The sequence below is a fragment of the Rhinolophus sinicus genome, chromosome 11, assembly GCF_057876585.1.
Source record: "Rhinolophus sinicus isolate RSI-liver-muscle chromosome 11, RSI-T2T, whole genome shotgun sequence".
Taxonomy (NCBI): Eukaryota; Metazoa; Chordata; class Mammalia; order Chiroptera; family Rhinolophidae; genus Rhinolophus; species Rhinolophus sinicus.
In genome coordinates, this window is record NC_142511.1 from 19,309,670 (window position 1) to 19,324,079 (window position 14,410).

General features: G+C 54.2%; 1 protein-coding gene across 7 annotated transcripts in view; it reads left to right on the forward strand.

The window, feature by feature from the left end:
- Positions 1 to 13,501, forward strand: part of LAMB3 (laminin subunit beta 3) — a 53,045-nt gene extending 39,544 nt beyond the window's left edge. For all 7 annotated transcript variants that reach the window (XM_074321967.2, XM_088801661.1, XM_088801662.1 and 4 more), the window contains 13 exons: positions 913 to 1,068; positions 1,432 to 1,628; positions 1,961 to 2,072; positions 2,721 to 3,099; positions 4,216 to 4,376; positions 4,499 to 4,719; positions 5,000 to 5,197; positions 5,532 to 5,676; positions 7,653 to 7,860; positions 8,256 to 8,397; positions 8,771 to 8,947; positions 9,798 to 9,951; positions 12,938 to 13,501. In XM_074321967.2, coding sequence (XP_074178068.2) covers positions 913 to 1,068; positions 1,432 to 1,628; positions 1,961 to 2,072; positions 2,721 to 3,099; positions 4,216 to 4,376; positions 4,499 to 4,719; positions 5,000 to 5,197; positions 5,532 to 5,676; positions 7,653 to 7,860; positions 8,256 to 8,397; positions 8,771 to 8,947; positions 9,798 to 9,951; positions 12,938 to 13,074 — 2,387 coding nt within the window. In that variant the 3' untranslated portion in view covers positions 13,075 to 13,501. The remainder of the gene's footprint in view (positions 1 to 912; positions 1,069 to 1,431; positions 1,629 to 1,960; positions 2,073 to 2,720; positions 3,100 to 4,215; positions 4,377 to 4,498; positions 4,720 to 4,999; positions 5,198 to 5,531; positions 5,677 to 7,652; positions 7,861 to 8,255; positions 8,398 to 8,770; positions 8,948 to 9,797; positions 9,952 to 12,937) is intronic.
- The last annotated feature ends 909 nt before the right edge of the window (positions 13,502 to 14,410 follow it).

The following is a 14,410-nucleotide window of genomic DNA, read 5'->3' on the forward strand; positions in this document are numbered from 1 at the left end:
ATAACCATACACACAGGAGAAAGAGGGGCAAAGCACCATATATTTATGTATGTTATTGCCTTTAAATGTTGTAATGTGGTTCGCGCTATATTTTTCTATTTCCCCCAACATTGAGAATTCCTCTCTGGCAGGGATTTTTTCTTGTATTCTCATGCCCTAGCACAATGGCAAGCAAAAAATTAATGCTCAGAGATTGTTTCTTGAATAAAGAAATGAAATGTAATGTGATGGAACACCCAAGAGTGACAACACGTCCACGAGGGCCAGTGGGTTCATACAGGATGGACGGAAGCAACGTGACTCAGCGGGTTAACCAGGAAAGACTTTCTCGGTGAAGCAAGAGTCTGTGTTTTAAAGGGCATGAAGAGGTCGTGGGAGAAAGCTGGGTCACTTCCTGTTAATATTATTTGTTTATAGAAAGAGTGAGAAAGACGTAAATTTGACTTCTGTTAGCACTTTCTTGCTGTGTGACCTGAGTATGTTCTTTACCGTCTCTGAGCCTCAGTTTCCTTATCTGTACAATAGGGATAATCATCTCCACCTTCAGAGTTATCAGGAGGCTTACCTAAGGAAACTTGCAAAAGCACCCCGCTCAGTGCTTGGCACATAGCAAATCGTGGCAACAAAACTTGTGTAGTACACAACATGTGCCCAGCTCTGCTCTACCTGCTTTACATTTACTCATTTATTCCTCCTAAGAAGCCTAGGAGAGGTGTATAATGATCCCCATTTCACAGATGAGGAAACTGAGGCTCAGAAGGGTTAAATAACTTGACTAAGGTGTAAGGTTGTAAGTCAATAAGTAGTGGAACAAGGACGTGAACCAGGCAGTCTGGTTCCTACCTACAATCTGCTCTTAACTTTGTGCCTTTGTTCTCTCTTCCTACTGTGGTGGCTGCTTTTGTCTCTCAGCCTGCGAGTGTGACCCGGATGGGGCAGTGCCAGGGGTTCCCTGTGACAGAGAGACCGGGCAGTGCGTGTGCAAGGAGCATGTGCAGGGGGAGCGCTGTGACCTGTGCAAGCCGGGATTTACAGGACTTACCTCCGCCAACCCGCAGGGCTGCCACCGTGAGTAGGGGGGCCCAGCCTGGCATGGCCTGGGGCAGGCTGTATGAGGCGGCCAGACCCATGACTTGTCCCCGTTACTGTGCTGTGTGCCAGATGCTGTGCCACTGGCCTTCAGCAGGTGGCAGCACAGCCCCGGGTTGGAAGATGGGACTGAGTCCTTCATGGGAAGGGACGGCAGTCAGCCAAGCTGCCAGGTGCTGGAGCTAGTGGGAAATGCAGTGGCTTTATGAGTCAGTCAGATTATCTGGAGGGATAGGGCCTGCCCGATTCTTCTCCCAGGCTGTGCCCCCTCCTGGTGCGTGTTCTCTGGGGATAAGTTGCTGGTGAGCTGTTCCCCCAGCTCAGCAGCCCTCCTTCTTGCAGGCTGCGACTGCAGCATCCTGGGGTCCAGGCAGGACATGCCATGTGATGAGGAGAGTGGGCGCTGCCTGTGTCTGCCCCACGTGGTGGGCCCCAAATGTGACCAGTGTGCTCCCTACCACTGGAAGCTGGCCAGCGGCAGGGGCTGCCAGCCCTGTGCGTGCGACCCAAACAACTCCCTCAGCCCCCAGTGCAACCAGGTAAAAAGTGGGGGTGGTCCCGTGGGGCCCTGCGCAGGGGAGGGGGCCTGCCCACCAGCATGTCTGTCTCCCCTCCAATGCTGCCCTTCGGGGCCTTTCCAAAGTCAGGCTGGGTTGCTTTTGTCACCATCCCTCTTGGGAAGGCCACCCAATGTCCCTCCTGTAGCTTGGAGCTTCGGCAATGTCTTTGGCCACGCCCTCTGCAGGGCCATCCTGGGCTTCCACTTAAGAGCTTATCTCTGAGTGGGAGTCCTTGTTTGGGGTGCAGCACCAGGGAGGTTTTGCAAGGCCGGGCCTGCAAAGGAGGCTCCCTCACGCTGCTCTCCTTCCAGTTCACAGGGCAGTGCGCCTGTCGGGAAGGGTTTGGTGGCCTGACGTGTAACGCTGCAGCCATCCGCCAGTGTCCCGACCGGACCTACGGAGACGCGGCCAGGGGATGCCGAGGTACATACCCAGTGGGTGACATCAGGCCGTTCCCCACATCCCCATGACAGGACGGTTGCTTTGCTCCCCACTTCACTGAAAAAGCATTTCCCAGAGCCATCTCCAGGGCCACAGCAGGGAGGGGAGGACTTTTCTTCCCTCTTCACAGATGGAGAAAGTGAGTCCTGAGCCGGGAGGTGTAGTTCCCCCAGAAAGCCAGTTAGACAAGCACCGTAGCCACAGGACCATGCAGACCCGGGTCTGGTCTCAGCTCGGCTTCTGCCTCACCGAGTGAGGCGGGTCAAGTCGCTCCCTCTCTGAAGGCCTCAGTTTCCTCCTCTGGGGAAGGGGCACATTGCACTGAACTTCTCCGTGTCTTAGTTGCCTCGTCGACAAAAATGAGGACATAAAGGTGGCTAACTGTGTCATGGCGTGGTTATGAGGGTCAAATGAGTTCCTGTGTGTATGGTGTGACACTTAGAACAGTACCTGGCGCATAGTAGGTGCCAACTAAGTGCCTGCTTTTGTTGGTGTCATCACCATGATTCTATTTTGGCCTTGACAGTCTATTATTCTAAAGAAAGACCCTTAGGTCAGACCTTCTCTTCAGACTGTCCCCGCCGGACACTTTTGTCTCCCTGACCCTGACCTCATTTCTCCCCACCCCAGCCTGTGACTGTGACTTCAGGGGAACCGAGGGCCTAGGCTGTGACAAGGCCTCAGGCCGCTGCCTCTGCCGCTCTGGCTTGACCGGGCCCCGCTGCGACCAGTGCCAGCGAGGTTACTGCGACCGCTACCCGGTGTGCGTGGCCTGCCACCCTTGCTTCCAGACCTATGAGGCCGAGCTCCAGGAGCAGGCCCTACGCCTCAGCAGCCTCCGAAACGCCACTGCCACCCTGCGGCCCGGGCCTGGCCTAGACGACCCCCACCTGGTCTCCCGGATCCTGGATGCAAAGAACAAGATCGAGCAGATCCAAGCAATTCTCAGCAGTGCCCCCGTCACGGAGCAGGAGGTGGCCCAGGTGGGCAATGCCATCTTCTCCATCAGGTAATTCCATTTCCCTGCCAAGCACATATGGGCTCACACAAGGGGCACCCTGGTCCTTCCTTACCTTGGTACAGCCTTTTACAGTTTACAAAGCATTTTCATGGACGTTCTGTCTTTTAATTATCACAACAGTCCTGTGTGATTGGTGTGGTAGGCATTATTAGTTCTGTTTTCAGATGAGGAAACAGACACAGATAGATGATGTGACAGAGCCACGAGGCCACTGAGGGGCAGAGCAGGGACTCGGGGCACAGGCTGGCACCCAAGCCCAGTGTTCTTTCAAATGCCCGGCGCTGCCTGTGAGAGAGACTCAGCTCTGGATTAGTCACCCTGGCAGAGGACATCCAGGAGGCAGGGGCTCTAAAAATAACTGGCATTTGCCTTTGGAATGAGAGCGGTCCCTCTCGCAACCCCCTGCTACCCGCAGAGGCACCTTCTTAGTGAGATTTGGTTCTGGAAGCTTCTATAATTAGTGTGCCTTCCCTGAGCGCTCTCTGACTGTCGGTGCCCAGAGCTATCCAGGTGTAAGTCTCACAACAGAGTAATGAATCCATAGGCATTTGGTCGGCTGGAAACGCAGGCGTGGAAGGGCGTTCCCAGCCTCAGCAAAGCCTGGGGTGGAGAATGCGAGGCTTATGGGAAGGAGCTGGTGGTTGGCGGAGCTGCCAAGGGCAGGGGGAGAGGGGAACCTCTGAAAGGTCAATGGTTGTGGGTCTGGGCAGGTGACCCCGTTCAGGTGGAGAAGACCAGCGGCAGCAACTGCAGAAGAGAGCCTCGGGTGCCTCGGCTGTACAGGTGGTGGCTGAAGTCAGCTGGTTGCCACCTCAGGAGGGTCAGGGTGCTGCTGCTCGTGGAAGCCAGCTGTGGGAGGTGGAAGAGAATCGCGAGGGTCAGGGTCACAAAAGTCCAAGGAGAGAGTTTTCTGGACCTTCCTGCAGAAGGATGGACAGAGGACAGCCGGCCCTCCCAGGCTTGGCCCAGCAGAATCCTCTTCAGCCTGTGGAGTCTCCATTCTGTTGCGTTTCCTGAAGGCCTCTGTTCTTCCTGACTCAGGAGCAGTTTCTCCAAGTAGAGGGCTGGTCCTATAGTTTAGTGAAAGATCCTCTCCCATCTCAGGCGGACTCTCCAGGACCTGCAGCCCCATCTGGTCCTAGAGGAGGAAACCTTGTCCCTTCCGGGAGACCTGGAGAATCTGGACAGAAGCTTCAATCACCTCCTTGTTATGTATCAGAATAAGAGAGAGCAGTTTGAAAAACTCAGCAGTGCCGACCCTTCAGGTGAGGAACAGTTCCTCAGACAGCCACACGCATCGCCATGCCACACCTTGTCTCCTCTCCTGCTCCTCTGTCTCCAAGCCTCCAGGTGCAGGGGTGACTGTTTTCCTCTCCTCTTCCCACAGGAGCCTTCCGGATGCTGACTGCAGCCTACCAGCGGTCATCCCAGGCCGCCCAGCAGGTCTCTGACAGCTCTCGCCAGCTTCTCCAGCTCAGGGACAGCCGGAGAGAGGCTGAGAGGCTGGAGCAGCAGCTGGGAGGAGGCGGAGGGGCCGGTGGTCCTCAGCTGGCAGCCCTGAGGCAGGAAATGGCTTCCTTGCCTGATCTGACACCCACCATCAACAAGGTGAGTCATGGATGACATGGAGTGCCACTTCCCAGAGCCCCCTGCCCCAGCTTGTCACACACCAACTATACGGTTCCCGTTAGGGCAATGTGACCCTACCTGGCTGCCCTACACCTCCCGACCCTTGGCCCCTCACTGGTGTGCTCAGAGGTTGCCAAGGAAACAAGTTTCTGGTACCCAGTTGCCATGGAGATGTCTGGCTGTTAGTTTCCCTGGTGTGGGATGGGAGTGGTTGTTGAGGAGCCTTGGGTAAGCTCTTTGACGCCCCCTCTCTCCACAGCTCTGTGGAGGCTTCAGGCAGACAGCCTGCACCCCAGGAGCATGCCCTGGTGAGCTCTGTCCCCGAGACAACGGTACGGCCTGTGGCTCCCACTGCAGAGGTGTCCTCCCCAGGGCCAGTGGGGCCTTCCAGACGGCGGGGCAGGTGGCCAAGCAGCTACAGGGCTTCAACGCCCAGCTTCAGCAGACCAGGCAGATGGTAGGTGTGGCCAAGGCAGGGTGGGCACTCGTAGGAGGAGGCCGAGGGGACGGAGGTCCCCGGGCAAGTCAGTTCCCATTTTACATTCAGGAGATGAAGGCCCATAGATGTCAAGTAACTTACCCCAGGCCCCACAGCAAGTGAGAGGTAGAATTTGGGGCCAGTGTTTTGGGTTTTTTGAGACCTGACTCCACATCATGTTTCTCTGGGACCAATCCGGCTGAGTTTCAAATGTTTCCCAAGTAGGTCTTGAGTGTCCACAGAATTATGGGTGGCCTGCTGAGCGGCTCTCTTGGGGCTTTGACCACTGCTGACCTGTCGTGTGTGTCGGCAGATCAGGGCCGCCGAGGAAGCCTCCTCGCAGGTGCAATTGGATGCTCAGCGCCTGGAGACCCAGGTGAGCAGCAGCCGCTCCCAGATGGAGGAAGACGTCAGGCGCACTCGGCTGCTCATCCAGCAGGTCCGGGACTTCCTCTCAGGTGGGCCTGCACTTCACCCCGCCCTGGGCTGTCTTTCCAGTCCCGCGGTCCTGGCAGGACAGCCAGCCGCTTCCTCCCCTCGCCTGCCCCCATCCCTCACCTGGTTATTTTCCCACCTCCCCTTCTGTTCCCTCAGGTTCATTCTCAACAGAATAGCCTAAAACATCTTTGAAAACTGTGTACATGGGACCACATCCCACTCATGCCTAAAATCCTTCACTGGCTTCCTCTTGTTCTTGGGATAAACTCCACCTCCTTATCCTGGCCTCTGCTCACCTCCTGGGTGTGGCCTTGTGTCCTCCCACTTTGGTCACTGACCATCCTTGAACGGGACAGGCGCTTGCCCATCTCGAAATGCTTACTTGTTCTTTCTCTGCCTGGAATGCTCTCTCCAAGGCTGCTGATTCTTGCCCTCCAGGTCTCAGTTTAAATTTCGTCTCCCCAGAGGACCCTTTCCTGACCATCCTATGTGGTTGTCCCCTCCCCTCCCCTTCCCCTCTGGCCTTCATTGCACTGCTCTGCCCTGTGTTGTTGAATTCATTTGCCTTTGAGTGTATTGTCTGTCTTCCCACTAGACTATAAACTCCAAGAGGGCAGGGATGGCTGTCTGTCTTGTTCACTGTGTCACTGGCACCCAGCATAAGACCAGTCACCCAATGTTGGTTGAGTGAATAAATGAACCAGATTCCGCCCTAGGGAGTGGAAAGATCGGTGGACAAAACTTGGGCACCTGGGTGACTTTGGGCAAGTTGCTTTTCTCTTTGCCTTATCTTTCACTTCTGCAAACCAGGATGGTAGTATTTCACAAGTTTATTTTGGGGCTCGAGTAACTGATGTGAAATGTGTTTTGAAAAATTAAAGGTGCCTCAGGAATACGAGTTGATATTATTAGATTTCTGGTCCCTGCCAGAGAATTTGCTTGGCCGGGAGCCCAGTTACTAGGAGTTGAGGGCTTGGTGTAACGACAGTGGTTCTTCTTGCCTGTCACGCCCCCTTCCCTGTCACTTCATTACCGGTGGACTCTGTAAAGGTGAACAGAGAGAGATGGGGAGGAGATGCCATCTCTATACTTCTGAGCTTATTCTCTGACCCACAGTTGGTTTGTAAAATTCTTGCTACCTGATTGTTTCATTTCATCCCTTTAGGTTGAGGATGGTTATTCCCATTTCACAGGTCAGAAAACTGAGCTCAGAGAGGCCATTTGACTTGCTCCAGGTTGCTTGACTAGTAAAGGGAAGGTGTGGGCCTGGAGCCCTTTCAATCATTCATTCCCTCTACAAACACGGAGTGCCTCCCAGTGCCAAGCGCTGTGCTAGGGGCTGGGGATAGAGCTGTGGATGAAACCCAGTCCTGCCCTTGTGAGGTCATGTTCTAGTGGGGAAACTGACAGCAAATCAGGTGGCTGAGTGAAGCCTTCGGCATGATAGATGCAGAGAGAGATAAGCAGAGAAGGGTAAGGAGTGTCTGTTTAGGGTGGAGGTTGCGATTCTGGATTGGACGGCCAGGGTTGGCCTCTCTGAAAAGGTGACATTTGAGCAAAGACCTGGCAATCTTTATCTGCCTTGCGAAGAGAGCACCCTGGTCTGACGAGGGGCATGTGCAAAGGGTCTTATTGCCCAGGAAGCAGTTCCAGTTCCTGGCCGCTCTCCCCAACTTCAGGCTGATTATGTTTGTGCTCCAGGCATTGTTTAGGACCAGCTGTCTGGCACAGCCTCCTTCTCCCCAGCCTGCAGTTTCCTGTGCCACCAGACACTTAGTTGCCACAGCTGTGCTGACAACCATCCTCCCACAGCGTTGCCGGAAACTCTCAGAAATTGGGCAGCTGAGTATGCCGGAGGGGGGAGCGGCAGGGCCTTGAGGCACCAGGCAGAGATGGCACCTTGGTGCTCTCTGTGGGTGCTGCTCAGCCTGCAGAGACCTCTGGTCTTCGGGGAGGTGGATGGGCTTCCCCAGTCTGATTGATGGCTGTCTTCCAGACCCTGACACCGATGCAGCGACCATCCAGGAGGTCAGTGAGGCTGTGCTGGCCCTGTGGCTGCCCACAGACTCTGCCACAGTCCTGCAGAAGATGAATGAGATCCAGGCCATTGCAGCCAGGCTTCCCAACGTGGACCTGGTGCTGTCCCAGACCAAGCAGGACATTGCTCGAGCCCGCAGGCTCCAGGCTGAGGCTGAGCAGGCCAGGTATGGCCCTGGGCCCTGAACTCCTCCCCGTCCAGGATGGGGCTGGTGTGTTGCTCCCAAGTCTGTTCCTGGAAGTGAGAGAAGAAGCTCTCCAAGTCAGAGGGTCACAGGGCGCTGGGTGATAGGAGGGGCGCTAACAGTGGGGGTGGTGAAGTGATACCTGGCGTTCAGGTTGTACTTGACTCGGCACGTCCCTTCCATACTGCACTCACACCCCAAGGGTGTCTCCCACATCACACTCCATTCATCATGTCTGCTTGGTGGGGTCCTGGGGTGAAAAAGCTACTGAGTTGGGAAGGCTATTCCCTTGGACTGGTGAGTGAGTTGAACCACACGTCTCTTCCTTCCCTGTCCACACGTTCTCTCCCCTCTCCCTTCCGCTGTCCTGGCCCCAGGAGCCGAGCGCACGCAGTGGAGGGCCAAGTGGAAGACGTGGTGGGGAACCTGCGGCAGGGCACGGTGGCGCTGCAGGAAGCTCAGGATACCATGAGCGGCACCAGCCGCTCCCTTCGGCTGATCCAGGACAGGGTTGCTGAGGTGCGTTGGTTTGGCTTCCCTCCCCCATGTTGGGAACAATCAGGCAGATTCAGGCACAAGGATAGAAGATGCCAGAAAGTGACCCAGATGGAAACTGAGCTGGGGACCTAAAGAAGGAAGGTTACAGCCTGGAACCTGGCTTTGAGCCGTCGGTTTTCTGTTCTCATGGCCGGGTGCAGAAAGGAGTGGGGTCCGCTGAGCTGGAGAAGGGGGAGGCCTGGACGCGAGTGGACAGGTTGGGGATTAGGAGGGGGCAATAGTGATGTCTTGGTTGGAGAAAGTTGTAGCTGCCTGATGCATTGGAGAAAAGAAGGATGAAGGCACCTGCCCATGAGGCCCCCCACAAACCCCAGGTCTCCCTCTTTCCACGAAGGTCCAGCAGGTCCTGGGGCCAGCAGAAAGACTAGTGACGGGCATGATGGAGCAGCTGGGTGACTTCCGAGCACGGATGGAGAAGCTCCACCACCAGGCCGAGCAGCAGCGGGCACAAGCAACCCAGGCCCAGCAGCTCGCGGAGGGCGCCAGCGAGCGGGCGCTGAGTGCCCAGGAGGTACAGAGACAGCAGCGTTAGCCCGAGGGAGCACAGCCGTGGAGGGCTCCTGAGCAGCAGAGGACCCTTTATCAGTGTACACTTCGTACACTTTATAGGATCCTGGGCTCCAAAGCAATTAGAATAACAGTTATTCTAGAATAACCAGAAGGGGCTCTAGGATTAACCCAAACCTGGCCAGACATCTGAATTCTACCGCTGGCTGCCTTTGGTGTAGCTGGCTCAGCGATATTGGGAACGATCTAGTCCAATCTCTCTTCTTTTACAGATGAAGGTAACTGCCCAGGCCCAAAGCTCACCCACAAAGCAGGTCTCCTGACTCCCAATCCAGAGCTTGTCCCCTGTCATGGCTGCCCAGACAGACAGACATTCTTGACTTAGCCTAACCTGCGAGCCCATCAGTGTCAGAATTATTAGGTTGGTGCAGAAGTAACTGCGGTTTAAAAGGATAAAAACAATTGCAAACACCGCAGCTCCTTTTGCACCAGCCTAATAGGTCAGCGAGATAAAAGGGCCACCCTCACTGTCTCCAGTGTGCCAGGAATGTTAGCATTATAATCCTGGTACAATGGCCACGCTGCCATGTACATAATTAAGTGACAACTCTGTGCCTGGCACGGTGCTGGAGGTGAGGGGGAAATGACAGCAGCTACAGACAGAGGGAGGGAAACACAGAAGTTTAAGATACAGTTTGTAGTCAAGGGGTATTTATAGGCAAAACCAACCCACTGAGGCTTAATAGCACACTATCCCTCCGTGTTGATTTGGGTGATAGCAAGTGCTCTAGCCAAAGCTCTTTAGGACTTTGGACCATGATGATGGTGACAGAGACCGTTCTACCACTTTTCAGGGATTTGAGAGAATAAAGCAAAAATATGCTGAGCTGAAGGACCGGTTGGGTCATAGCCCAATGCTGGGGGAGCAGGGCAACCGGATCCTGAGCGTCAAGACAGAGGCAGAGGAACTGTTTGGGGAGACCATGGAGATGATGGACAGGATGAAAGGTGAGGGGATGGTGTGCGGGCTTGGACTGTGGGTGTCCTGCAGGCAGGTCCCAACCCAGGGTTTCCGAGGCCCAGTCTTTGAGGAGCTAGCAGTGCTAAAGGAGTGAGGTCGGTCGGGAGTTCCTGAGCACCTGGTATGAGGCACGGGGATGGGGCTGTGGGGAATGGAGAGATGCTCGCGAGACTTGGCCTCGTCTCCAGAAGCTTGCAATCCAGGTGGAGCCATGTTTCCTGTTGCCTGCAAGATGCATGGAACTGTATTTAACAGCACAAGGAGGTCTGTGGTAGGAAACTGGATATTAAGAGGGGTGCAGAAGATAAATAATGTCAGGGAGTAATGTTCTGTGAAGGGAATGTTCCGAAAAAAGATTAGACGAGGGTCTGGAAGGACACGTAAGCCTGGGAGAGGCTGCGAGGAAGGGGAGAGACCGCAAGACAGTGGGTGGGAAGACCGGGGCGTGTTCTGAGGGGAGAGAAGAGCAGGGGCCAGCGTGCCTGGGTCCGTGCTCCTGGCCCCCATGCCAGGACGGGAGGGGAGGCTCAGCCCCGAAATCCAAGGGTTTCGCATATGGCAGAGACGTAATGAAAGGAGCTTTCGAAAGGGTTCTGAGGTTCCTCAGAAAGGAGAACAGGGATTTCTAAGAAACAGGCTCAATCTTGAAGCTTTGACTATGGGGTCACAGCCCTGGTGTGCCCGTGAATGCCTCAAACAGAGTTTCTCTGAATGTCAGAGAAAACTGACAAAACTCGATTTCACTAGCCAGGTAGGCACTATGGACAGGTTGGGCTGTCAAGTTGACAGTGGGTAGACAGGAGGCTGTGGCCCGCCAGACCTGAGGGTGAGGTGAGTGGAGCTGACCTAGATGGAGAAGCCTAAAGAATTTGCTTGTCAAATCTGTGGATGACAGACAGTTAATACACCACCATGTTTCCCCGAAAATAAGACCTAACTGGAAAGTAAGCCCTAGCGTGATTTTTCAGGAGGACATCTCCTGGACATAAGCCCTAATGCATCTTTTGGAACAAAAATTAACATAAGAGCCAGTCTTATTTTCGGGGGAACACGGTAGATAACAGAACCATTATTCTAAGGCAATCTCAGAAGTCTAAAAGGCTGGGCTAACTAACAGGATGAAATTAAATAAGGAGAAAAATTATTTTCCAGTCTGGCCTCATTTGGGCCTAAACCCAGAAGTACAGCTCGTATGAGGCCTGGCTTCTCAGTGGCTAATATAGCTGAAAACACTTTGTTAACCGGTAAGTGAGAAGCAAATGAGTCGTTTCTCACCTGAAAAAGACCCAAGAGTCTGGAGTAACTGTAGGCTTGATCTAAGTCAGCAGTGTCTTGTTACTGCCAAAAGAGCGAATAAGTACAAAACAGCCAAAATAAGGGGGTAATGGCTCAGCGGTGATATTAAAAATATTTAGTAACTGGTGCGTCATGCACCTACCAACTCAGGTTGTAGCGTTGGAACAGCCACTTACCTTCTTGCAGGAATTTACTTTTAATTGCAGCATTATGGGGACGATCGTGCATAGGTGGCCCCTGTGGGTGTGGACAAGGGAACAGAACAGCAGCTACTAAAATTTCAGTATTTTATCAACCCATTGGTCCATATGGGTGCCCGCTGGCTGAATGTCAGTCCAGTGACAACCCTGTTACACTCTGCGTATAGGATCTCACCTGGGCGATGGTGTTCAGTGGTGGCTGCTACATCTTCAGAAGGGATATTGAAAAACGAAACATCACAGGGAGAGTGACCAGGATGGGGAGGTCGGGATGGTTGATGATTGTATCAGATAAGGAATGGATGCAAGAATTAGGAAGGTTTAACCTGGAGAAGATGAGGCATCAGACATTTGAAGGGCTGTGATGTGGGAGACGGAGCAGATATACTCCTACACCCCTGGGAGATAGTCCTGAATTGACTGGGTAGAAGCAAGAAGTGGTCAGATTCTGGCTTAATGAGAATACTTTTTTAATATGTTTATATTTTTATTTACTTATTTGGGGAAGGGGAACAGGACTTTATTGGGGAACAGTGTGTACTTCCAGGACTTTTTTTCCAAGTGAAGTTGTTGTCCTTTCAATCTTAGTTGTGGAGGGCGCAGCTCAGCTCCAGGTCCAGTCGCCATTGCTAGTTGCAGGGGGCGCAGCCCACCATCCCTTGCAGGAGTTGAACCAGCAACCTTGTGGTTGAGAGCCCGCGCTTCAACCAAATGAGCTATTGGGCACTGGCCCATGTGGGAATCGAACCGGCAGCCTTTGGCGTTAGGAGCACGGAGCTCCAACCGCGTGAGCCACTGGGCCGGCCCCAAGACTTTTTGTAAATAACTAGAGCTGCCTAAAGTTGGAACCTTGTGAGGAGATGTCCTCCCTCCCTATTCCTGGAAAACTTCCGGCTGAGGCTGGGTCCCAGCTCTCATGAATGTGGTGGAGGAGTCGCCTGCCTCGGGTGATAGGAGGGGCAGGTGAACTAGGCCACTTTGGAGCCCCTCCAGTCCTCCACTCAGAATGGACTGGGGGGGCGGGACTGGCTCTGGAGTGGCATTTTGAGGAGGGAAAGGGGGGAGGAATTCTGGTCACCCAGCCAACTATTCGCCATGCTACCCACTTGAGGATCGTTGGTGGGATGGCAGTTGTCTGGGTCCAAGAGCAACGGGTTGCTAATCTTGGTGCCAGTGCCCTCCCCCATCAGTCTGGGACAACTGAGGGATCCTAGAGCAGAGGAGAAGGGTAGGGGCCACGGGATAATTGGGGTGAAGGTTTCCTGGGTCTGGCTCTGCCACATTTGTTTCTCTAGTAGTGGGACAGGGCTGGGGGCACATGAGGCTGGAGAGGGCTGCCCTTGAAAAGCCTCCCCTAAACGTGATTCTTCCTGCAGGTGCTGCCCCCAGGTGGGTGGGAGGAGAGGAGGGGCTGGGAGAATGGGGGAGGTCCCCCAGCCCTGCCTCCTCTAACCCCTGCTGTCCCATGTCCCCTCAGACATGGAGTCCGAGCTGCTTCAGGGGAGCCAGGCCATCATGCTCCGCTCTGCAGACCTGACAGGGCTGGAGAAGCACGTGGAGCAGATCCGCGACCACATCAACGAGCGTGTGCTCTACTACGCCACCTGCAAGTGATGCCCCAGCTGCCAGCCCCTGACCCCCTATATCTGCCCTCTTTGTTTTGGGGGGCAGACTGGGTTGAAATGCTTTCTAGCTCCTGTTATGCAGCCAAAAGCACCACCTGGGCCGCCACTGGTGTGCAGCTGTTAAGATTAGTCTGTGCCGCAGCTGAGCCAGAGCTGATGGGACAGCCACATTGGAGGCACAGAGATGTAGAAGCGGGCCATGCCCCTGTGACCAGGAGCTCTCAAGTGGAGGGAGCTTGGCTGGGCAGCGTCCTCGCCCTTCGTTCTCCATGGAGGCTGAATCCTCCAAGGAGAAAAACTTAACTCAAAATGATGCACAAATGAAAGGCCCAATATGAATCTTTGGAAAGGAGTCTAGAGGTTCAAAGATGGAAAACAGTCTGCCTTCCATTAAGCAAATAAACATTTGTCACTTGTTTCTGTCTCCCGTTGGGGGTTACTGGGTGCTCAAGCCGAAGGCCTGATGGGGTACCACGCAGAAGCTGTCCCACCCTGCCCAGTCCAGCTGGCTCGTCACCCGAACTGAGGGAGATGGGGCCCCTTTGCCCAGAACCTGATGGATTCCATGCTCAAGAGACCGGAGGGTCCCTTTTCGTCTTAGAACAATGATCCAGTTTCACATTCACAGACAGGAAATAGAAATCCAGAGGAAGGAAGGAAGGTGTCCAAATTTACACAGCTCCTAGAGGCAGAACTAAGACCAGATTCTGTGTGTCTTGGGATCTCAAAGTTGTAACGGATGTGTATGTGTGTGCATTTGTTTTTTGTGTGTATTTGTATGTATGTGTATTTGTGTGTCTGTGTGTATTTGTGTGTCTGCGTATATGTGTGTGTATTTGTGGGGGGGGGCAGGTATGGAAACGGCGTGAGCATTTGTGTGCTGCTGTAGCCCAGGCACTGGGCTAGACATTTATCTACGTGAACGTCTTGATCATTATTGACCGTATTAATAACTTACTGGCCACTGTGCTGGACACATCGTCTGCCCTACCTCAGGATGTGGGTGGCACTGACAAGTGAGGAAACCAAGGCACAAAGGGCTACATAACTTCCCAAGGTCACGGGTGGGACCAGGGCAGGGCTAGGCCTCAACTTCACGCTCATCTCACAGTATCAGGAGAATGGACGCTGGAGTCGGAGCAGCTGGGCTCCAACAGAGCCCATCCCAAGGGCTTGCTGTGCGGCAGCAATGGGTCAGCACAGGTAACTCGAGTCGCAAAGCCCCTGCGTGCCTCCAGTCCACATCGGCCACCCCATTGCTGGGTTCTCCCCGGCTTCCAGCACTTTCCACTGTCACAGGCTCCCAAACCCCTGAGCTGCTTCTT